The sequence below is a fragment of the Limanda limanda genome, chromosome 5, assembly GCF_963576545.1.
Source record: "Limanda limanda chromosome 5, fLimLim1.1, whole genome shotgun sequence".
Taxonomy (NCBI): Eukaryota; Metazoa; Chordata; class Actinopteri; order Pleuronectiformes; family Pleuronectidae; genus Limanda; species Limanda limanda.
The window spans coordinates 19589316-19612504 of record NC_083640.1 but is presented as its reverse complement, the minus strand read 5'-3'; the positions used below and the strand labels follow the sequence as shown (position 1 = coordinate 19612504).

The following is a 23189-nucleotide window of genomic DNA, read 5'->3' as shown; positions in this document are numbered from 1 at the left end:
TTAGTTTTGTGTGAAAGTGTGACGTCAAATGACAATGCATTTTTCCTCACTAGTGTCTTTATGCTGTTTTTACATGTGAGCAATTTGAAGATGCACAATGTATTCTGTGTTTTTTCTGAGCTTTGATTGTGGTTTTTGAAGGTGGGTATTTAAGTCCTGCAGGAACACCGTTTCCATTTAGATCTCAGTTTTCAGCGATAAAAAAATTAGGCCTTCATCAGGAGATGGATTAAGTCACATGGACTCATCCAAAATTAATCTCCTCATGCGTGCTGCACCAGGCTGGTTTTCACTTTCGCCCTTATTCAGCTAAAGAGGCCATTTCTCTCAGATTTATCTTTATTACTGACAGTTTGGTGAACCAACAAACACGCGTTTCCATTTCCCCATCGAGGGACTAATAATTATCTTATCTTATCTTTACAGTCACACGTCATCCTTGTTTGCCTTCACCCAGTGTATTGGGGAGCTGAGGTTGTTGAATACAGTTCCTCAGGGTTTCTCAGCAGCAGGTCAACCATGGGATGGCCTCCAGCCAGAGTTACGTAATGCAGAGCGACAGCCCCCATTGCCCCCGTGAAGCACCTGTTTTGTAAGAGGCCATGATCAGCGTGTGCCAGGCAGGATGCAGCCTCCTGCAGAGCCCTTTATCGATCGTGGTGCTGCCTATCAAGTGATTCATCCATCAATAAAAGGAAGGAACAGTGCAGAGTCAGAACACTGCTGGCTGATGATTTATCCACAACAACAACCACAGGATGTTGAGCTTCTTGGCTGGAACCAATAAAGCTTAGATTATATCAACATTCACTGTAAAACACTACGCATTACTCCTTATACCATGATAGAAATCATCTAAAAATAATATTTGTCATTTCACAATCCGAAACATGAAATGAGCGTCAGCTGCAGATGCCAAAAGCAAACGTTATTTGTTGTGTCATCACAATTATGTTACTCATATGATGTGATATTTTGCTGGCGCTGGACCATTGGTTATGGAGCCCTGATTCATATAATAAGTTGGTGAAGACCAAATATACTTGAATTAGTTCATTTTACATTTGCATTGAACAGGTATTTGCTGAATGTCTTAGAGGAAAGAATTATCAACTTTACTAGACCGTAATATATTGTTCATTTATTGTGTCCTGCATGTAATTGGGGGGGAAAGAATAAATGCAGCTTTATGAAATAGTATGAACCCCATTGTATAACATGTTTCCATGACATCCGACATGACAGCACAAAGACAAACTGCAGCCTTGAACCTTCCCTTGTACCTCCGAGTCATGAGAAGCTGTTCAGGACTTGTCCTGTGAGTATTTATTTGTATAATTTATATTTTAAAAATATAATGTTATTAAAGATAGATTCACGAGGTTTTATTCATGCTGTACTTGAGTTTGAATTCAACTTTTACCTTTCTACCCTACCATACCCATTCCACTGTATTTAATTACATTTTATTTGCATTATGCCAAATGATCACATACATTATCTCAACACACTTGTCCTTTTGGTTGTCTTTATCTCTCCCAGTGTACTTGTCTTCAAGAGTTGTACTTGGCCAACAATGACTTGTTATTGGCTTCATACTGTATATAGGGGGGAGGAGGCTTATATTCTGTTTGTCAATATGTCAAGCACATCAATTCATTCTTCGTGGAAAAAAATGTTTTATGCAATATTTGGAATCATGCAATTTTCAGTGTCATTATCAATTACAAAAGGTTTTTTCCAGTTTGATTTCCTGTCTGTCATTTCAAGGAAAGTGCTGTGTGACAAGTGTCATGAACTTTACTGTTTAAAAACTCTGAGTTAAGTCATCAGAACTAAGAATTGAAAGTTGCAACATTGTGAATTTATAAGTGAGTGAACAGAAGTAACAATTTTAAGCTGTAACAAATCGAAAATATAAGTTACTTCAACTCTATGTTAAGTTGACAGAAGTTAGGATTCAATGTTGCTACAATGTAATCATCAACTATGTGTTGAGTTAAGAGAAATAACAATTGAAAGTGTAACTAACTCAAACACAAAACTTAAAACAATTTTGAGTTTAATTGCCTAACTTAAAATTTTGCTGAAGTCTATTGGAGTGGGAGTTGATCTTTATGAAAAATGAGGAATATTTAGGGGGCCAATACCCTTGATTGCAATTTGGTGCCAAAATTTGGTGATAAAAATGCAGATGTGTTGGGCCTTGACTGAGGCCTGAGCTCTTCCTCGTGCTATTCTGGTTACTTATTTATTTGTCGTTTTCACTTGGTGAAAATGTCTTTCTTCCTTAATGCTTCCTCTTGATGTCATCGCACTCAGCATCACATCATTTGCTTTGTCCTGCGCTTTAATAAAATGATCACAATATTTAAGTTTTCCTCTTTCACTTCACCCGACTATTTTCACTTCAGTGACATTTCCGGTGTAGAAATGGAAACAAACAAAACACGACACTTGAACAAAACAATAACACACGTTCTTGGACTATATGCACACAGTCCAGAACAAAATGAAGAGTGTGTGATAAAAGGAAAACAGCAACACCACAATAAAGATTAAAAAAACAAGATAAACCATGTGAGTGTAAGTGATAAAAACAAACACGGTTTTCACGAGTGACCTTTTCACCTTTAAAGTTATATTGAATGTGGTCAGAACTCTTTTTAAATACAGTGCTGCAGCCTGTATGACTCACCTGTATAAACTGTATGTTCTATTACAAAATGTATTCTGTTCTATTTTTCTTCAGTTTGAAAGATGAATGCAAACCCCTGAATGAATGACTTGACAGAATGAATGTCATGAGTGTAGATGCTGAACTTGGCTGGTTTCTCTCTCCCTGGTGTGGAATGCAGTAACAACACTGGTCTACTTGTCTTACTGGAATATTTGGAAGTGTGTCAGTTTTCATGTGGTGTTTGGATTGTTGTACCGGTTTGTCACTCCAGCTCCATAGGGATCTCTCCTCTTCGTCCAGTGGTCTCCGTGTCTGAGGAGCAGCTCGGGTAATGGTGGAGATCGTGAAACGTTTCAGCATTTTTCACACTGTTTTTCAGATTGTTTTCTGTCTGCGCAGATTCAAAGGGCAAAGTAGAGTCTTGGATTGTGTCATGTGCTATGGGATCTACGGCAGCTTCTTAACAAGTGGACGAGCTCTGATAATAACACTTATCGAAACAGACTCAGTACATTGATAGTGAGACATTCATCCATACACTAAGTAGTACACATGCTGTAAACTGAACATACAGTGGCATGACAGCCCATTGTTTTACTGCACGAGGTTGATAACAGTCCTGTTCTTCACCTTTAACACCTTGGGCTTATCAATTCATTTTATTACCTATGTATATAACATTTAGATTATTGGCGTTAATGCTTCAATGAATCCAACTCTAATAATAAAGTAAAATGTACCAAAGCTACACTGACCATTTCCAATTTTTATTAAAAACAAACCTTTAATGAATGTTTGCCATACATTGTTTTTCATTTTTGTGTGTAACTGCATTTTATTACTGGTTTATTACTGGTTGTCTTAAATTATTTCTTTCTGTCACACACTTTGTAACTTTGTTACTGGAAGTTTAATATAAATTAAGGTTATTATTGTCATTATTTGCACAATGACCTGTAGTGTCAGTTATTCACAGTCACGACCTCAGCTTTGTCTGACTCTGGTTTCTTTCCTACAGCGCATTGTTTTTGGCATTTTAAACACTTTTTGAAGTAAGAGTGAAAGTTAAATCCACTTTCACTCTGACCTCATATTTTTCTTTGCTTCTATTGTTCAATTCTGGTAAAGGCTAAAATGTTGTGTGACAGTAACACAAGTTGAGGAGTCATTAATACAACTTAACCAAAATGAGTCAAATCAATGGTGCGGTAACATGCATATAACATTAGTCCCCATGGAGTCAGTGAGAGAGCGGATACAAAATCCCTGAGTATTATTTTCATGAACGTGACATTAGTTCTTTTAAAAATGACAGATGGCCTTTAAATGAGATAAACGTGATTAATTAATACCATGACTGGGATGCTGCACACATGCCTCACCTAAAGTAATCAGCTTTGACTTCACTGTACTGTGAGTTTTAGATTTACTGACATTAGGTCAAGGTTGTTTCACATCATGACACCTTCTATAATCACCATCGACTGTCACTCTAAGAAAATAAACAGTGAAATGCATATGAGTAACAGGAAGTTAAAGATCAGTGAGATACAACTCAAACACTGCCTAACATGCAGTTTAAATCGTGCAATTTCTGCTCCTGTGAAGAGAGCTGTACTTCTGGCGTTCACAGTGTTTGGTTCTCACTGCTATTGGAAAATATGCACAGTCCAACAGAACACTATGTTCCGTTCAACCGCAGAAGAATCTCGCTGTGGTTCAGTTTTTCTCTCTCAACAGAAGCTGCAAAAAAACAGACTGTGCAAAACAGAATCTGGTCCTGTAGAGAAGTTTCTACTTTTAGACTAGACACAGGTTCCTTCAAGTATTTAGACAGAATTCTATCCACTGACATTCTGAATACAAGACAAGTAACAGTGAAAGAGGGAAACTTTTATCAACACATGAATTGACAACAAATGCGAGTAAAACCTACATGTTAAACAAGTAAACAGCCATGTTTAGATGATGTGTCAGATGTGGCACAACACATCAGTATCATTAGTCAATATTTAGTCAGTAGAAGTTCTTGGCACTGCACTTATAAACAAGTTTCAAGCATATTAAAACCTCAAAATCCTGGTAAACTTGGGAAGAGCTAACGGAATAATTCACTATACTGGTGCATTTATGATATTTCTTTGACTGTGGAGTGACAGAAGATTGAAAATATATAAGTGCAAAATATCTCTATCAAAAATTGCTAAAATAAGAAAACAAATATATACATTCAAGTTTTTAACTCAATTTATATTTCACATAACCTGGAACTTTCACTCTGCTTTGTCTTAGATGGAGTAAGATGTTTGGTTGACTTCTCAGTCTCTCCTCATAAACATGAATAACCTGAGGTTGAAGGTGTAAGAATTTTGGTCTTGTGGCTTCTAAATCTTTATGAAATATGAGATCTTCATCACAGCCTTTATAAAAGTGATTAAGAACAAAGAAGTGACAGAGGGAACGTTGAGGAGATGGCGACGAGAACAGACTCTTGCCAAGCTTTTTGTGTTCCTCTGATCAGAGGGATGAATTCACTAAGTGCCCTCCTGAACCCCTCGGAGACATGACCTGCTCCAGACTCTCCCTCCCAAGATAAGCTTTCTCCTCTGAACCAGACTGACTTGTAGTCACTAGCCTTCCCTTTCAACTGATCCTTGACGCTGCTGATCCCACTGACTCTTCCTTGTCACTTAACATGTCACTGACGCTCGATCTGACAGATATTTCACCGCGAGACCCATTGCTATGGGAACTGTGACTTTGAGCATTGCTGTATCCATGGGAACCGTTTCCGTGATGTGAGTAGCTCCGGTGAGAGCTGCTATTGCTGTTGCCATTGCTTTGTTTAGTCTGAAACGTTTCCCGGAATGACTTTTGGCTTCGGAAACTGTGCTCTGAACCTGAGTCATGCTGTGTGTCCGGCCTGGCATAACGATCTGGTTCCTCCTCTCCGCCTACACAACGTTCTTCTGCCGGTTTATTGAAGGTCACATCAAGTAGCCTGTTATTGCACGAGGACCCCCGGACAGAGGATGAGGATCTGGGTGTGGTGGTGTCAGCACCAGGGGGAGCAGGCGGGGGGGCGTCTCTTACCTAAAAACAGAAACCGGCAGTGCCTTAATCCTGAAATTATATTTTAACCCTGGTTCCCTGAGTAGGCGCTTAGTCTTATCAAAAATATAAATCAGGCCTAACTTGACTTTGAGGTCAGGTTAGTCCTGTAGAAGGAAAGTAAGTGGTGCTGTTCAATAATTTAACAAACATGTCATCTCAGTTGGTCAAATTGACTCTCTGCTCCTGTTTTTAAAACTTCATGAAACTGAAACACTTTAAGGGAAAACCTTTCCCAAACACTGCTTTACATTTCCTTACCAGAGAGAAGGCCTCCGTCTGTGCCTGGACATCCCGTCGAGTCAGTGATGGCGCAGCATCAAAACGTGTTCTGCTAGTAGAGGAGAGCTGAGGTTGTCCCACAGGTTGGAAATCGGACTTGTCAATTCCAGCAATTGAAGCTAGCTGACCGAGGCTATAAAAAAGAATATAATATTAAATTGAATTTAGGGCCCTAAAGTTACACATGCATTTCATTCATATACTAAAAATAAATCTGATATTGAAAAAATAACAGCTCAAGTCAAAAACTTCCCACCAAGGTGTCATATGCAGATTAATTCAATGAAGATAAAAGGATCTGGTGGAAAATAGTAACAAGCATCCCCGTATGAGGCATAAAAAAACACAGGAGGCCCATGGCTCACGTATACAGTTGTTTTCCAGTATTAGGAAACAATGTTCTAAGAATACAAGGGTTTTCTGTTGAACCATTAATAAGCAAATTTAATAAAAAATGGAAAAGTAAAATTAAGAAGCTGCAGAGGAAAGTTTGTCAGCAAAATGAACAAAATGTAAGGCTCAAGAAACATAATGAATATTTAACTAAGCAATAATACATACAATTTATTGATAATAGTGAGTAATGATTGTTTAAGCTGCCTCAAAATAATTATATTAAAACCCGAAATATAAATTTAAAGTAGCCATTAATAGATTAAATAAAAATAACTCTCAGTGGGGAAAGTACGAAACCCTATTAAGATCTGGAGTGTGCACCAGATATCCCAGTGGAAACCTTAGGACTATTTTAAAAGTTGTGTAGTTGAACTTTCTTTAAACCACTGAGGCCCAGAACCAAAGTGTTGCAGTCCCATTCAAACTGTAAACTGTGCACCCACCCAGCGTCCCTGAGGAGATCCAGGAAAGCGTGGAACTTGTTGAATGAGCTCTCAATACTCTCCAGTACGGCCTCGTCTTCAAGAACACTGACGGCAGGAGGAGCTGATCTGGAGCCAGTGGCTGAAAGCACCTCTGACAGGGAGCGGTTGGCATCACGAAGACGAGAATTCTCCATCTCAAACTGAAGACAATTGGGGAAAAATAACAGGGTGTCATCTTTCATTTTCTAACTTAGAGAGCAAATAAACACACAAAACATCAGGATCAGGGCGTGTCTATCTTTGTAGGAGTGCACTTATGTGCCTACATGCAAGTCTATGAAAACCTAGAGCATGTGGTTTGCATGGTACCATTTATGTGTTTTCATGACAGACAATTTTCCCTGCAGGACTAAGTATATGGAAAATCATTTATACAGCAGCCGGACAAGGAGTGCAGCTGTGAAGGTACACAACACTTGCATGGACTGAAAAGAGCTTTAAACTAAGGGTGTCACTGTGTATACTCTGCTAAGTCAAACTTATTTTTAAAGAAAATCACTACCTCCATAAGCCTTGACTTAGCTCTCAGTCCGGCTCTGCGCTCCTCTGCCAGCCTCAGACGACACTCTCTCAGCTCCATCTACAGGACACACAGAGGAACAGACACACAAACACAGTATTTGAGATCCAGACATTTGCCGTCACCAACAGGACATAAAGGTTCCTGTTTGGCTTCGATGCTGTTGTGACCGACCTGTAAGCGTTCAAACTGTCGGTCAGTGATCCTGTCCTGGAGATTTAAAGCAGATGGTCTCTGCTCCACCTCCACCACAAATCCTTCCTCTTCGTCTTCTTCTTCTTCATCCTCCTCTCCATCTGAATCTGAATCTACAGTAATCTTCACTGTAGCTCCAACCTAAATAAAATCATATATTTCAACAGATGTTGTGTGAGTTTAAAACCAGTTTTGCTCACTCACTGTCAGGTACATCAACACAACAAGGAAGCTCACCTGGAAGCTTTGTTCTGTCACAGTTCCTCCAGGAGGCAGACCTCTGCAACAGATTCATCCAACATAAGATTAGTCTTTGTCTTGATTCAGTTAGTGATATTACAGAAAGCCCCGGAGAATGCTTTTTAAATATAGGAAGTGTAATAGTGAAATAACAATAAGTCTAAAACTTAAAAATTGGAATACACTTTGTTTTTTTAACCCATAATAAATGAGTGAGCCAACATCTCACCTCTGGCGTCCAGCTCGAGCAGCAGTACGCCAAGGAAGGAAACTGGAATGGGAATGGGGCTTCGGTGCCTGAGCATCAGTAGAACTCTTCCCTTTAGAAGCAGCTGCACCAGAAAGAGAGTGATGTGACAAACTGGATGTTACAGAACAACAGACCTGCTTTCTGCAGGCAGTTATACTAAGAGTAACGGCCACAAGCCTCTTGATGAAGTGTTCACCTAAATTTTAGACAAATGGTAAAAACAAGTCACCGAAAGTGAGACGGATGAATGGAAAAATGAACCTTTAAAGTCAAGTATAACCACAACAGTATTTTTTTATGAGCCTGAAGATGCGTTTAGAGAAACATTTCCAAATTTCAAATTAATAAAATATACTTATTTATTTTACTGGCTGATTGTGTTGTCACTACCAATATAATATTAGTGGTTATTTTGTTTGACTAAAACTATATTGTACTTTGTGGAAAATACCAGAAAAAGGCATGTTTGAGGGAATCAAAAAGCGCTTCCACACATACCGATCCTAAACAGAGCTTTTCTTCTCACTGTTTGTCTCTTTGGACCAGCTGCTCTCTGTGGCTCAGTGGTCGCAGGCTTGATCCAACAGTACTAAGAAAAGAGGCAACAATAGAAAGATACAAGCCATTCAAAACATATCCAATACTAAACATGGTGCGGATGCAAAGACACAACTCATGCACATAGAATTTGAACATTTGTTGTTAATGAGAGTATTAGGTGCAGACACTGACCTCTGGTGACTGTCCATTAGCATTTGTCAGCACTTTCTCTATTATATTTTTAATAGGGACCTTGTCTGTAAAGGAAAGAAAAAACATTTAGCAGATAAAAAAATGATTTCCCAGAGATTCTTGTTTTGTTTTCAGAGATGTTTTTCAACAGTACAGTAAACACAGTATGACGGCGCAGTTAGTGTTCATTTCGTATGAAAATACAACATATTCAAAATGTTGAGAATTAGCATGCAGTTGGCACGGCTAAATAAAAATGAAACAATGTGCTAGCGTATAGAGGGTACAATGTGTATTACACCCACAATTCAAGAGAACTGTGTGAACCACACAACATCAATAATTCATCAAACTGGCCACAGATCTACGCAGTGTGCGACTTTGATTGAGAGCTTCTTACCGACTAAAGGGTTACTACGGATATCCAGCACACAGAGAGAAGAATTTGTTTTTAAGGCTTGCAGCAGATGATGAGCTCCTTCGTTGGACAGACCACATCTCTGCAGGTCCACGGCTGTTCAGCAAGTCACAGAATAGAAACAGAAAACCTGAGCAAACAACAAACCAAAATACATTCTCTTCTGTTTGACTCAGACCAACACTTACTAACCTTTAACCCAGAGGTCCTCGGCCAATTCATGTGCGAGAGCAGCAGCACCTCGGTCCCCGATCAGAATGTTACAGTTGAGGGTGACTCGGCGGAGACCTCCCATTCTCTGGAGATGTGGCTGCCGATACCTCAGGGACTCTGCCCATGCAGTGCCATGCCTCTGCATTCCCTGATGCTGAGAAAAAACTTTACATTATTACAAATATGGACATTTTTAAATACATGTCTTAATTGAAATAATATTGTTTGATTTATTACATGCCACTTCAGTATAAAATGTCAATACCACATTAAAAACCTATTATGCCAGATCAAGCTTTAAAAATGTAATATTACACCTTGATTATGTTGGCCATATGCTCTGCTCCTCTCCAGGTGAGATTGCATCCAGTGAAATCCACCGTCCTGATGCTTAATGAGTACTTAACACTTTGGCAAATCACTGAAACACATGAAGAGGCCAGTTAGATAAGATGCTCACAGACAGCGTACAAACTCCAGACAACTGTCTGAACATTGAAAGGAAATGATACTGTGAATAAACATACCCTCCAAGCCCTCATCAGATATTGGACAATTGGCGAAGGATAGGTTTTCCAAGGAAATAGTTCTTGCCAAACCCTGGAAAAGAATACATATGGCTGTTTGAATCAACTTTACCCAGATCTATTGTTTCCAAACAACCAAAAGAAATGTTTCATTCTCCAAGACATCAGGAATCCCCGTGGTTTATGAAAAAAGATCTCTTGATTCTGTGCCAGTCTCTCTAAATAAAATTAAATAAAACAACAAAATAACTTCACACACTGTGAATAATATCCTCAGTGTTTTCACCTTTGTCAATGTGATGAGATCCCTCTCTCTCAGTGGAAGTCCATTCAACCTCAGAGTCTTGAGGTTGGGTGAAACAGTCAGACACTCTCTCAGCGCTTTGCACAACTTGAATGTCGAGTCCTTCGAGCGAATGGCTGGGATCTTCTTCTTGAAGTTGGACTTATAGTACCTTCTATCTGAAGATGATGAAGATACGATTAATGTTTATCAAAAAAAAAAGGAAGTTTCTTATTTAACTTACGAATACAGGTACACATCCTAGGTTGATAAGTAGATATAAACTACCTTTTCACTTATAGTTGTTGAAACAGGTTTATTTGGGCCTTACCTGCAGCTCCAGAACTAGCTTGGTAAGTGCTGCTTACTGCAATGTGGGTCAGCTGTTTGTTGATGGAGATTGAGGCGAGAACCGGTGGCCAATCCGTCACTTTGAGCCTGTCTCCATTAAAGTCCAGGGTCCCTTTGTCAAGGTTCGTCTTGACAGCTGCGAGAGGGACTAATTCCTGGCTGGCACAGACAAAGTCATAGTACGCCATAAAGTCCTGGGCACCCTGCCGCCGAATCTGAGCACTGTCCTGAACCATCTTTGATCTAGGAAGAGAAATACTTTTAAGAAATCATTTAAAGGACATGTAAAGGCTAACAGGGACATGCTGTCCACTGGTAATACTGGAAATACCTATCACAAACTTTATATCTCCACCATCTTTAAGTTTTACAGTAAATGGCTGCCTTAACACAATTCATTTCTGCAACATGTATACACAGTACACACATATGGACATCATCATTACTGCTTTTACCCAGTTTAATTGCGGTGGCTAATCTATGTATTCGGGAACTTCATTCCACATGCATAAGCAGACGTGCAGCAGTATGGATCCCAAACACAGCTTTCAGTTTAAATCACAACTTCTATATATTTTATCAAATCAGTCGACGTGCAACTTGTGCAGCAGTATGGATCCCAAACACAGCTTTTAGTCCAGTGCTGTCTTTCCTGATTGCAAATATCACACATTGAAACTTGAACAAATAAAAACGAGACGTCACAACACCATAGCATGAATTAAAAGCTTAACTATTTAGTCTGGCTGGTATTTTAAGTGTAAACTAAGTTGAAAGCTCTCGCTGCACTTTGTGTTTACTTTGGTTGAGCTAGTGGCGTTAGCATGCTAAGCGCCTAGCGACCGTTGCTAGTGATGGACACTTGCTCCGGCAGCTCTTCACTTCCGCATTAAACTACATTTCATCAGACTCAAGCTTTCTGATTTACCTTTCACATGGAAGCCGAGGCTCTATCTCCCTGGCTCGGTGTCCATTAACCACCGGGACAACTTCCCCGGTGAGTTGTTGTTGTTGTTGACGACGCGAAGCTAAGTGGCGTCAGAGCGGAGCCTCTTCGTCACTGCTCTGCGGCGTCACCCACAGCTCTGCCGCCCACTAGCGGAGAGGAGGCACACACGCATCCCCTGACAATCAGTAAACCACAGGGGCCTTCAGGGGTCACAGGGGGTCCTGGCAAAGAAGGGGACTGATTTACTTTCACAACATATTCATCCATATGTAGCAAACTGACAAAGGTTGAAATTCTACTGATGTGATGTGACAATGCCAAATAAATGTAGCAACACAGTCAGAATCAGAATTCTTTTATTTGCACATTCAGGAAATTGCCTTGGTGTGGTTTGTGCACTGTACATAAAACAACAATATAAAACAACTGCATATGCACGGCTGGGCTGGTCAAACAAAATGGGGTAACCGCCAGAGGCACCCAGACCCTCAATAACCCACAATACTGTATATATAATTTCATCCATAAAGTATGATTAATTGCAAGTTTATTAGAAATGTGTATCATTCAGTATCAACAAAATCTAGTCCTCCATCTTGTGGCCCCGCAGAGCAGAGGTTCCTGAGAGCTGAACTGTTTTAGTTTGTTTTGAGCTCATTTGTTCTTAAGTTATTTTTTCTTCAAATAAATAAAATTGCTTGCCAGCAATTAACTGACAGGTGTTGTGTGCACAACAGCATATTCTGTACACTTTTGTTATGCTGATCAACAGTCACAAGCAAAAGTTTGGGATTTATTGCTGAACAATTATTTTAACAGTAAAGTAAATATATAATTACACCTCAATTAGGTAAAGATGTCAAGTGTAGTGAACCATAGCATTTATTTCAAGTTCCACAGTGAGTGAAAAACAACCTCAGAACATTTTGCTTGTGGAACTGAATTTTATTTGCACATTAACACGAAGGACAAGAAATTAGTAAATATCCTCCTGAAGTGAATTTTTTTTATATTAAACATGAAAACTGTAGATTAATCATATTCATAAACACAATACGAAACTCATACAATTCAGGGTTCAAGCAAATTAACCACAAGTCTTCTAATTGAATCCACAAAACTCTGACACATCTCGCAACTCTAAATACGAGCTATGTCCCCTTGCGGCTCCCGTAGTTGTTAGCATGTAGCTAGCTGTTGTTAGCTTCTCACTACAGTTGGTCACAGGGGCCGAATAAAGAGTCGACGACAAAGCAAAGTAAGTTCAATCAAGTGCTTCAGGTTCCTGGGTTCATACCAGAGACGTCACCGTGTCAGGCTGGATCTCGTTGAGTTAATATTACATCTATAGTTCCGGTTAGCTGAGGAAACACGATTGAGTTTGTCAATGTTTTCATGTGAAGCAGAAAAAGAAGACAATCATGTTTTGGGGTAAAATGAATTCCAGGGTTTGCTCAGTGAAATGTAGATTTGAACCACCGGTAGTTTGTAGCCACTGAATCTGAGGATGAGCCATAATAACAATAAACAGTAAAAAATAACGTCTCTATGTTCAATAAGTGTCTCAATTAGCTGAACTCCTGAACCACATCCCAGGATCGAAAGGTGTTTACTGTCAGATATGAATATTGTCCAATATCTAAATCTATTGAATGAATCTCAGCTTGAAACGTTGATGAGAAGTTCAATTCATATCTAACTCGTTGCTGATGGATTTTCTATCATTTGACTAAAGCTGCTGATTTAATAAAACACTTCTAGCTCCTATATTTTATTATTATTTCGCACTTTTATTTTTATTTGATCACATATAAAGATTAGCACTACACCCTAACAATCCGCTGTGGAGGCATTGTCTATGTTTTATATTAATATTTATATATGATTTAATTGGTTTGTGCTTTCGTATATGTATTTTAATCCATATGTTGTACTGTATCTTGAGTTGACCCGGCATCAATTCATAATTATCTGATGACTCCATTTAGTCCATAGAATCAGATTTTAGTATAAATTTGTCTAAATCATTTCTAGGATCCCAACTTCAAATGATATTCAATTTACAGTGGCACTGCACATCCTGACATTTGAAAAGCTCATAATAGAATATTTGGCATTTGTGTTTGATGAATTACAAAATGGGATTATTGTTAATCTGGTCATTCTCATAAAATGCCGGTTTCAAAGATTTCAAACATGCCTGTGTTCATTTTCTTTTGAAACATAAAAAACAAGGTTTCAAGAGATTAGGACTTTTAAACATGAAACATATGTTCACTCACATTTTTAATCACATTTCATCAAACAAGATCTTGAAAATCTCATTAACTCAACTATTCAAAACACCAGTAATCTTAGAAGACAAATTAATAACAGGCCTGTGCAGAGCTCCATGAAACAAAATTAAAAGTTTCAGATTACTGATGTTTCCTCTGCATCCAATCAGCATCCACTTATTGTGATATTTAATGATTTCTATTTTATAAGTGATGCTTACATGTTCTTAAAATAATGAATATCTTAATATATGATATACGTGTTTCAGAAATAAGATTGATTATTGCAGTATTGAGAATTATAAATCTGAATTATTGATTTTTTTACGTGGGCAAAATGAATCAGCCGATTACTTCAGCAGTTGTTAGTAGCAGCCGCAGTCCTGAACGGTTTTAACCAACCGCTAATGTAAAAGATAAGTGAAGTGATTCTCTCTCCATCAGTACAACATGAAGTGACGTCCATGAACCGGCAAATTGAAAATTGTGCGTGAGAGTCCGGGGGTGTCAGTCTGTCTGTGAAGGTCATTTCGTAATGAGCTCAGAGGTTCAATGGTTGTAAACACGCCATAAGTTGTATTCATGGAATCCTTCATTCTGCCTTGAACTCTCATCCGACAATCAGTGATGTAAAGGATCGTCTATACTGCTCTAAAATCAGCTCTTCTCTTCACAGGTCGAAGGATGGTTTTGAATCTGTGTCAGCCGCACTTTTACACAACAGTTCACTGCAACAAGGTGCGACACATTTCATGGATCTATATGGATGTAACTATAACCTTCTGAAGTTGTTTATTTATTAAACAAGTTCTGAGTATAAAACTGCTTCAGCGCCCGGGTGACATGTTACTATTGCTAACATCTGCATATCACAAAAAATAATCTGTCTAAGAATAGCTCTGATGTGTGTGAGACAAAGGGGAAGAAACAAGGTGTTTGGACCTTATATATAGAGTCTATGGTTTGGACGCAAGGAAGGAAGGAGGAGGAGGAGAAATATGTGAAAATAAAGAAGAGGGACCAAGTGTTGTGTGGAAGACTGATTCACCACTGACCTTGTTGGGTTCTTTTTATTGGACTTTACAAGTTTAATCATGGCTTTTAATAAAAAAGTTTCTTTTGCTCATTCAAGAATGTTTTTATCATTCGTCATATTGTTCCCTCTCCTTCCGCTAGAAGTTTTACAGTTTTCTGTTGCGAATGATTTATATTGTATTGTATGAGTTTGATGTGCGGCTCTCAGTAACATTTCCAACAAGACAAGCCTGTGAAACTAAACTTTTTCACAATCGTCGATGTTGATCATGAAATATCAACAATTTGCCAAAAACATCAAGTTTAATTAACATTATGAAAAACGAATTGTACAGACGAAAAGTTTGTCATGTTTTACACAATAAAAAATCATGTCCACCATTCTGAGCAGGGAGGTTTGTTAGCTGACATGTTGTCATTATGTGTGTTTAAAGGCAAACAATTCTCTAAATCATTTAAAATATATACTTTTAACAATGTTCCATTATTTTCCAACTGCAGCTTTGTGCAGACGGCTATGATGTCTCAAACCTTGTGTCAGCTGACCCCGCTCTCCAGAGGCGGGGCTTCAAGCTGGAGTACTTCCTACGTCCACCTGTGCAGGTAAGAGAAAGTTGTCGTACTGTGGTAGTTCACCTGCTTTGAATTATAAAAGCATGATCACATGTAAGATTACCTGGAGCCTCACATATGTTGGGGTAAGTATCTGACCTGTGACGTATTCATATGGCGACTGACTTCCTTTTGATTTGAGCAATGAAATCATTGATAAGGGAATCCGGGAAAGTGGTAAGTGTCTAAATTCTCCTTAAGCGCCAAATATTAGAAAGGCAATACTTGTAATGACTGAAACCAAGCAACGTTGCCGATCATCTTTCTCACAGAAGGGGGGCTACTCTCAATCTCATTAGCCGTTTTCAGGCATGAACTCTGGAAAATATCTGGACAATTAGGTCTGGATATTCTCCTGACACTGTCTATGTAGAAAGCAGCAGGAGATTGTCCAGTCAGACACACTGACAGCAACAGGAGAATGTCCGTAGCATTCAGCCAGGGGTGAAATGTAGTTCAGTGCATGTCCGAAGGCAGCTTTATTGTCAGGAATATAATGTAATTACTGCTGTCATCAGTACTATTATTAAATTGATCAATTTTTCCTTTGTCTTCTCAGGTAACCCTGAAGTTTGGCTTCCAGGTGGAGCTCTGCAGGGTGGATGTGGAGCTGTGGCCCTGGGGCATGGACCGAGGACAGGCCAGGAAGAGACTGGAGATCAGCACCAGCTCCGATCCGCTACCTTCTCACAAATTTAATCAAGGACACAAACGGGTTCAGCAAAAGGACAAAATTCACATGCAGGTTAAGCACCAAAACAAACTGAACAATAGCAACCGAGAGTGTGAGGGTAAATCCCATCATAGTAATGGCCACCCGTGGACTGTTCAGGCCCAACAGTGGGGGGAGGAGGCTGTAGGTGGGTACCCAAACAAGCATCAGATGGCCAAAGATCAGCCTCAAGCAAACGCTGACTCCCACCAACTTGAGGCCGAGTTTAAACTGGTGGGTCGGTGTGAACTTAGAGACTTAACCCGAGTCTGTTTTTCCCAGTCCAGTTTTCGCTCCCAGCCCCTGTTCCCCTCCCCACCTCCGTCACTACCCGCAAACTGTCGACAGGAGGAGCTGTGGAGCAGGGGTCCATTTTCGCTGGGCGCCGTGACGCAGCTTCGAGTGACCTTGGCGTTTGGCGGTTCCGCCTCAGCGCTGGGATTCAAGACTCTGTCTGTGTGGGGACAACCTGCTCGCTGCTGCCCTCCACAGGAAGTGGAGAGGATCAAAACGGTCCACCAGGCCAGTGAAAGACGACTGCCGCAGTCTGGGTTTTTTACCTCCTCTCTCAGAACAACCAGTCGACCGCAGCAAGCAGCCACACCTCTGAGGTATATTTGAATTCTTTGGCTAAGCTTCAAAAGTGCTCTATAAATGTATTATCTTTCTATTCGCATATAAATTGAGCTTAAAATGATAAAAGAGATCAGTTTTCTTACAGTTTTGATAACCACCTGTTGTCTTCTTTGTCTGACTCTAGCAGTAATTCCATCCCAGAAGAGTTCCTTGATCCTTTAACCCAGGAGGTAATGGAGCTGCCGATGCTGCTGCCCAGCGGCGTATCGGTGGACAACACCACTCTGGAGGAGTGCCAGAAGAGAGAAGCCACTTGGGGTCGAGCCCCGAACGACCCCTTCACCGGTGTCCCGTTCACCTCAAACTCCCAGCCTCTTCCCAACCCCCAGCTGAAGCTACGCATCGACCACTTCATCCTGCAGAGAGGGGGGGTGAGGAGGGACGGGATGTTGGGGAGACAAGGGGAAGGAAAGAATCCACAAGCCTCGAGACTAATATCCTCCAGAGAAGAAGGACAGTCCCACATTGCTCCATTTCTCAGTAAGAGCTCAATAAACAGCACTGTCCGAAGCTCAAAGAGCACTGTTCAGGGAGAAGATGCTGGATTAGGACAATCATCGGATAAAGGAAATCATACATCTTACTCTCAGCCTCTTGCTACAGAAAATAAATCAGAGTGGGATCAAAAAAAGAAACGATATCTGATTTATGGAAGAGATTCAGTAGAAGAGTTCGATGAGAAGCAACTACAACCTCAAACAAAAAGACCAAGACATGATGCACTTTCAGGTGAGCGTGAGATGTTCTGCTGGCGTAAGATCCTCAAACACGTCTGTCTAGTTTTCTGTGGTTTCACTTTTTTCCTGCCGACTTGTTCTTTTGTGTCAATGTTTGCTCCGACTCCCCCACTACTTCAGTCCCAGCCTGCAGCTCCCATGAGCAGCGTCTGTCCGCCAGCCTGGACGAGGCCCTCTTCTCCGCCCTGCAGGGACGACCGTCCTTCACCTCAAACTTGTCCCAGCAAAGACGGGACACTGGTGACAGTGAAGCACTGAACACCACGCAGCCGAGTTCAGACATTCCGAACATCTGCCCAGGTAGGGTTTGTAAAGATCGACTCAGAAAATGTTAAGGATTTCATGACTTTTTTATATACACATCTGACCCAGACAGCCACCTGCTGAAAATGTCTGGAGTTCATTTTCCTGAGTTCATGCCTAATAATAACTCTAGAAATTGAATAATAATAATATAAAAATCTCTTCTGCTCGTCTTTGTACTTCAAAATATCCTGCGATTCATATTTTTCCTTCAATGTGGAGGAAATAACATGATAGGCAGCTTGTGGTTATCCAAATGCTTCGACTTACACGTCGTATAAGAGCAAGTGAGCCTTGCTCTAAAACTAAAAACCAGGCCCTCCCATCTATTTATGAATATGATAATTCCACAGGATGCAGCCAGGGGGCCAGTGCAGAGGTCTCTGAATAAAGAAATACAGAAGCATTTGGCAAAAACATCAAAACAAAGACGAGTTAAATGTAATGTGAAAACCATATTTCTACTGTTTGCCTGATAAAAGATCCACCACCATGATGACTTTTCAGAGCATTGACTTTCCTTATCGTATAACAAAATACTTAACATCTGATTAGCTTTCACACATATTGATGTTTTATTTCATAGAAATCCACAGTCTCTTAATGTCCCCTCCCATTTTCTTGCCAGGTGAGAAGACGTGCTCCGCTTGTTCCTGCTCAGTCTCCGTTTACTCCACATCTGCCGTCTACCGTCTGACCTGCGGCCACTTGCTGTGCCGCGCCTGCCTGCAGAGGCGATCACACACTCCAAACTCCGTCTCTACAGTAACGTCCAATCACGTCCTGTGTCCCACCTGCCAGAGCGGTACCCCACGTGGTGACATCATACGTGTGCACCACTGAAAGGAAGCTGTGCCTTAAAAAGCCTGTGAAGAAACCAGGACTGTTCTCAAGGTGAAGAAGTGTTGAACTCGCAGTGAAGGAGAAACATCCCCATTAATACATTGTTTATTGGGTTTGACATGACCACAGTATATCGCCATTCCCCATTGTCGTTTCAATCGTATGATAACTTCCGAGGAGGTACATTTTGTGGCATTTCAATCAATCACTTTACACGTCTTTCATTGTTATGTATCATGTTGTGTTACATATCATCCTTCTTCATACATGGAAGCCTTTCCTTGGACGAGTGGCGTCACAACACTTGATTACACAGACCAAATAAGGTTTTAATGCCCGCAGCTGAAAAAAGAACATCCCTGAAAGCAAAGACCTTTACATTGTGTAAAAAAAAAATAAAGAACTAACTTGAGAAAGGACTTCTCCTCCTCCTCCTCTCCCTCGCCATCTTAGCCTCTTCATTGAACACTGAAGTTTTGTTGCAGCCTTGGTCCTGCAGCCTGTGTTCAGGTCCCTGGATGTGTAGATGTGTTGAGGATTCACAAAGAAAAGGCTGAGGGACAGAAGCACAGAGAGCAAGAGGCCAGAAGAATGAATGCGGGAAACGAGGCGACTCAAGGCTGAGTGCTCATTGTGCAGAAACAGCCGGGGTCACGCTCAGCAGATCAGCTGTCCACCTGATGCCACGTTAGCCCTGTCCTCGTCTCAGTCCCGTCTTCTGGTTCCTTATACGTCGGTAACAGCAAGCAGAGACGCAATCCCTAATAAGGACGTCTCGGAACGGATCATCTTGTACTTTCTTATATGCTGACATTAATTCCTACAATGGCAAAGCTGCGGTGTAGGGGAATAAATGTTTACACCTTGTGTACCTCCTACGTGACCTCCTGTGTCCTTGCCCCGAGATTAATTTCTGTCTCTTTAGCACTTCACCTGATTCACCTCCAGTGAGTGTATTGTCATGTGCACAAAAGGGTTAAACAGAGCAAGTCAGGGGAGGAAGAGAGAAACAAATTAAAAGTCCTCCTCTGGCTTTTTACGATGAAAAACAGCATAATTTAAATATTGGTTTCCCTGACAACATTAAGCTTAACCAAGGTCGTGATCCTGTATCCGCTCAAGAAGAAGAAACTGGGATCGGTTGCTCTGCATGTGAAATCGTCATCAGCCGCGCGGGTTCAGTCACAAGTGGACGATGAAGCTCTAAACACTGAGTCAGACTCACCACGGCCTCACTACTCGCCTGCTAAAACATTCGGTTTCGCTTTTAAATGATTTTTCTGCTTCGTACATGTGAGAAATGTAAAAACTTAAACTAATCCACTGCTTGGGAACAATGGCAGTTAGAAACAATTCCATGTACAGCAGTACAGTAATGCATAACAAGTCCACATTTTGTATTTATTCAACGATGGGCCCTGAATGCCGTGGTGGAAATTAAACGACTCCATCACACCTCAACCTGCTGCCCCTCATGTTCACTTTTGCCATTTTATCGCTCATTTGTTAATTAGCATCACAACAGCTAATGGGTGAAACGCAACCCGGCGCATGCAACAAGACACCCAACAGAATAATAACCTGAGAATATTTGTGTTTATCTGAAATGCTAATCCTGTTATGCTCATTTGTAGTTTTTAATTTATGCCTGAAGGATTAATTTGTGTGACCCCGAGAGGTTGTCGTGATGCTCGCTTCCTGTTCCCTCCGGTCGTTAATGTTCCTGCCTCACTTCCAGAAGGTTGGAATCCTAGTTGGGCTGCGCATTTTCTGTGAGGAGTTGGCAAGTTCTGTATTGGTTGGCACATAAAATAAGTTACTATCCTTTCACAGACATATCAGCATTTATGTTTGCTGATTTTAGCTGATTCAGTCGTCCTGAACTTGGTCATTTACGCTGATCAGCGCTTCTCTCCTGTTCCAACTTATATTAAAGTTTGTATCATGTTTCCAGCTCACACCAAATTCAACACTGCACTTCCTTGGACCTTTAACAATACACAGATGTGTTATAAAGATGATAAAATACACAGTTTTACTCAGGAGATTTCTAGAATTATTAGAAGTTGAGGATTAAACTCTGAGATATCAACCCTAATTTGCATTTTTGGAGGGTTCTAAAAGGACATCTTGGGTATAATGGCTCATTTTTGATTGTATGTATCTGCAGATATATCTGGAGCATCAACCCCCCTAAAACAATCGATATCATTCAGGCTCAAGTAAGTAAGTCTGTCTTACACAGTGCTGAGCAGGGACTTTAGTTTCATGGCTGAACTGTCCCTGATCATCATGAAACCACTTGTACTCAATCAGTTCATTTGTTGCATTCAGTCATTAAAGTTACTGGTTTTTAATAAAGTCTAATTGGTGCCATGTTACCTTCAGAGCCTCCTCACATTATTCAGGAGTTATTTGTGCTCTGTGCTGTTTGCTTGTGTACATCCGGATGATGGCACACTTCTCATGCAGAGACACATCTGCCCGCGACCTCTGCGCTCGCCGGTGCCCCACGGACGCGCGCGCGTGTGGGGAGAAGAATGGCTCTTCAGTGACGTCAGTCCCCGGTGTGTCGGTGGTCTTTTGTCGGGTCCGTGTCTTATAAGTGAGGAACCCACCGAGGTGTCAGTCAGTCTCTCTTCCACCAGGCGGAGGATCCAGCACCGGTGCGCAGCGCTCATCCAACCGACCAGCAGCCGCCATGACCCGCTCCATGTCCCCGCTGTGCGTCCTGGGGTTCCTCGCCCTCTCCTCCGCCTGCTACATCCAGAACTGCCCCCGGGGGGGGAAGCGGGCGCTGCCGGACACTGGCATCAGACAGGTGAGAGGACCACGATCCGTTCTGCCTGCTGTCCATCCTCTGCTGGGAGGTTTCTTTTTTGTTATTTTATTAATCCTTGGAACGGAAAACTCTCAAACTGCATTCGAGTCTGTGTCAGTGGTGTATTAAGAAGTTAAAGATGTAAAATTAAGGAAAATCCAAGTTTGTAAAAGGAGGGAAATTCAATGCAGAATGGAATTAGATGAATTATCATATAATTGGTTTGGTAGATTGTGCTCAGATGTGATGTGATTTTTTATCTACTAAAAATAGATAATAAACTAAACTGCTTAGGACCCCAAAAAAAGTTAGATAAATTAGCACTAAAATAAAAGAACAAATCAAAGTAAATAATATAATAATCACAGTAATATTCATACATTTGTAAAAACGAATACCGGTACATTTGCAAATTCTGTGTCTAAATGTCCAGGCTCTCCCTGTAGAATAAAAGCACTCCCTTTTTTAGCTGTGTAAAATTAGAACATTATAAGATATTAACCTGAAAATATATGATTAAGTTCTTTATTAGAATGTATAAGATACATTAAAACTGAAGCCTGTGATTTGATGCATATTTTCTCTCTTATTCTCTTTCTGGAGCAGAGGAAGTGATGAGTAGTCACTGAATTGCGATAAATAATGTTGAACAGTGTTTAAGAATTATACCAAAATAAATAAATAAGAGAGGTAGGAAAAAGTATCCTTTATGGTCTGTAGAATAAATAAATGATCTTAAACAGAGGGTTGACCAGTTGGAAAATGCCAGAATTAATGTCACAATATAAATAATTGATTGGGTTTAAACAACCTGATTAATACTTAGATTTTCCCTATTCCCCTGCAGTGCATGCCCTGTGGCCCCGGAGACAGGGGCCGCTGCTTCGGCCCAAGCATCTGCTGCGGGGAGGGTCTGGGCTGCCTGCTGGGCTCCCCAGAGACAGCTCACTGTGTGGAGGAGAACTACCTGCTCACCCCCTGCCACGCAGGAGGGAGACCCTGTGGATCTGAGGGAGGACGCTGTGCGGCATCAGGACTCTGCTGTGATGCAGGTACAGTCTCATCAGATTGTTTGTCGTGTGTAGTGGAGTCGGTAGTGTCAATAAAGTTTCCTTTTCCTTTTCTTTTCCCTTCCTCCTCCTCCTCCTCCTCCTCCTCCTCCTCCTCCTCCTCCTCCTCCTCCTCCTCCTCCTCCTCCTCCTCCTCCTCCTCCTCCTCCTCCTCCTCCTCCTCCTCCTCCTCAGAGAGCTGTGCGGTTGACTCTGACTGCCTGGCGGAGATGGAGGCCTCAGATCCAGGCCACGGCTCACCTGCAGAGCTGCTGCTCCGCCTGCTGCATGTGACGGCCAGAGGACAGACCGAGTACTGATCCTGAAGCTGTGGAGGTTCCTCTGCTCCTCAGGGCCTGGAGGTGCAACAAGAACCAATCATCTCTGTTCCAATATAAACCCAGAGCCAAGAAAACACCAAGTCAAACTTTGTTCTCTCAATCCGTCCTGCTCTGTTAATTTAGTATCTGTACAGAAGCTTTATGATCACAGACGGAGAACTATCTTCAACCTGTTTACTGATTGGCTTCTTC

General features: G+C 41.0%; 3 protein-coding genes across 3 annotated transcripts; 2 read left to right on the top strand and 1 right to left on the bottom strand.

Moving 5' to 3' along the window:
• Positions 1-4552: 4552 nt before the first annotated feature.
• On the bottom strand, positions 4553-11691 carry cep78 (centrosomal protein 78). Its single transcript, XM_061071736.1, has 16 exons — positions 11612-11691; positions 10664-10926; positions 10336-10511; positions 10050-10122; positions 9840-9943; positions 9502-9676; positions 9292-9405; positions 8892-8956; positions 8658-8748; positions 8139-8241; positions 7907-7949; positions 7649-7810; positions 7457-7534; positions 6913-7094; positions 6053-6206; positions 4553-5773 (listed from the first exon to the last, which is right to left on the bottom strand). The coding sequence occupies exons 2-16, from the start codon at positions 10917-10919 to the stop codon at positions 5324-5326; spliced, it is 2226 nt and encodes a 741-aa protein (XP_060927719.1). The 5' UTR covers positions 10920-10926; positions 11612-11691; the 3' UTR covers positions 4553-5323.
• Positions 11692-12830: 1139 nt separating this feature from the next.
• Positions 12831-19205, top strand: ubox5 (U-box domain containing 5). Its single transcript, XM_061071771.1, has 7 exons — positions 12831-12890; positions 14585-14646; positions 15445-15546; positions 16115-16878; positions 17028-17632; positions 17761-17940; positions 18572-19205. Exons 2-7 carry the CDS (start codon positions 14593-14595, stop codon positions 18784-18786), a joined length of 1920 nt encoding a protein of 639 aa, XP_060927754.1. The 5' UTR covers positions 12831-12890; positions 14585-14592; the 3' UTR covers positions 18787-19205.
• Positions 19206-21478: 2273 nt separating this feature from the next.
• Positions 21479-22976, top strand: avp (arginine vasopressin). Its single transcript, XM_061071746.1, has 3 exons — positions 21479-21607; positions 22455-22659; positions 22852-22976. Exons 1-3 carry the CDS (start codon positions 21488-21490, stop codon positions 22974-22976), a joined length of 450 nt encoding a protein of 149 aa, XP_060927729.1. The 5' UTR covers positions 21479-21487.
• The last annotated feature ends 213 nt before the right edge of the window (positions 22977-23189 follow it).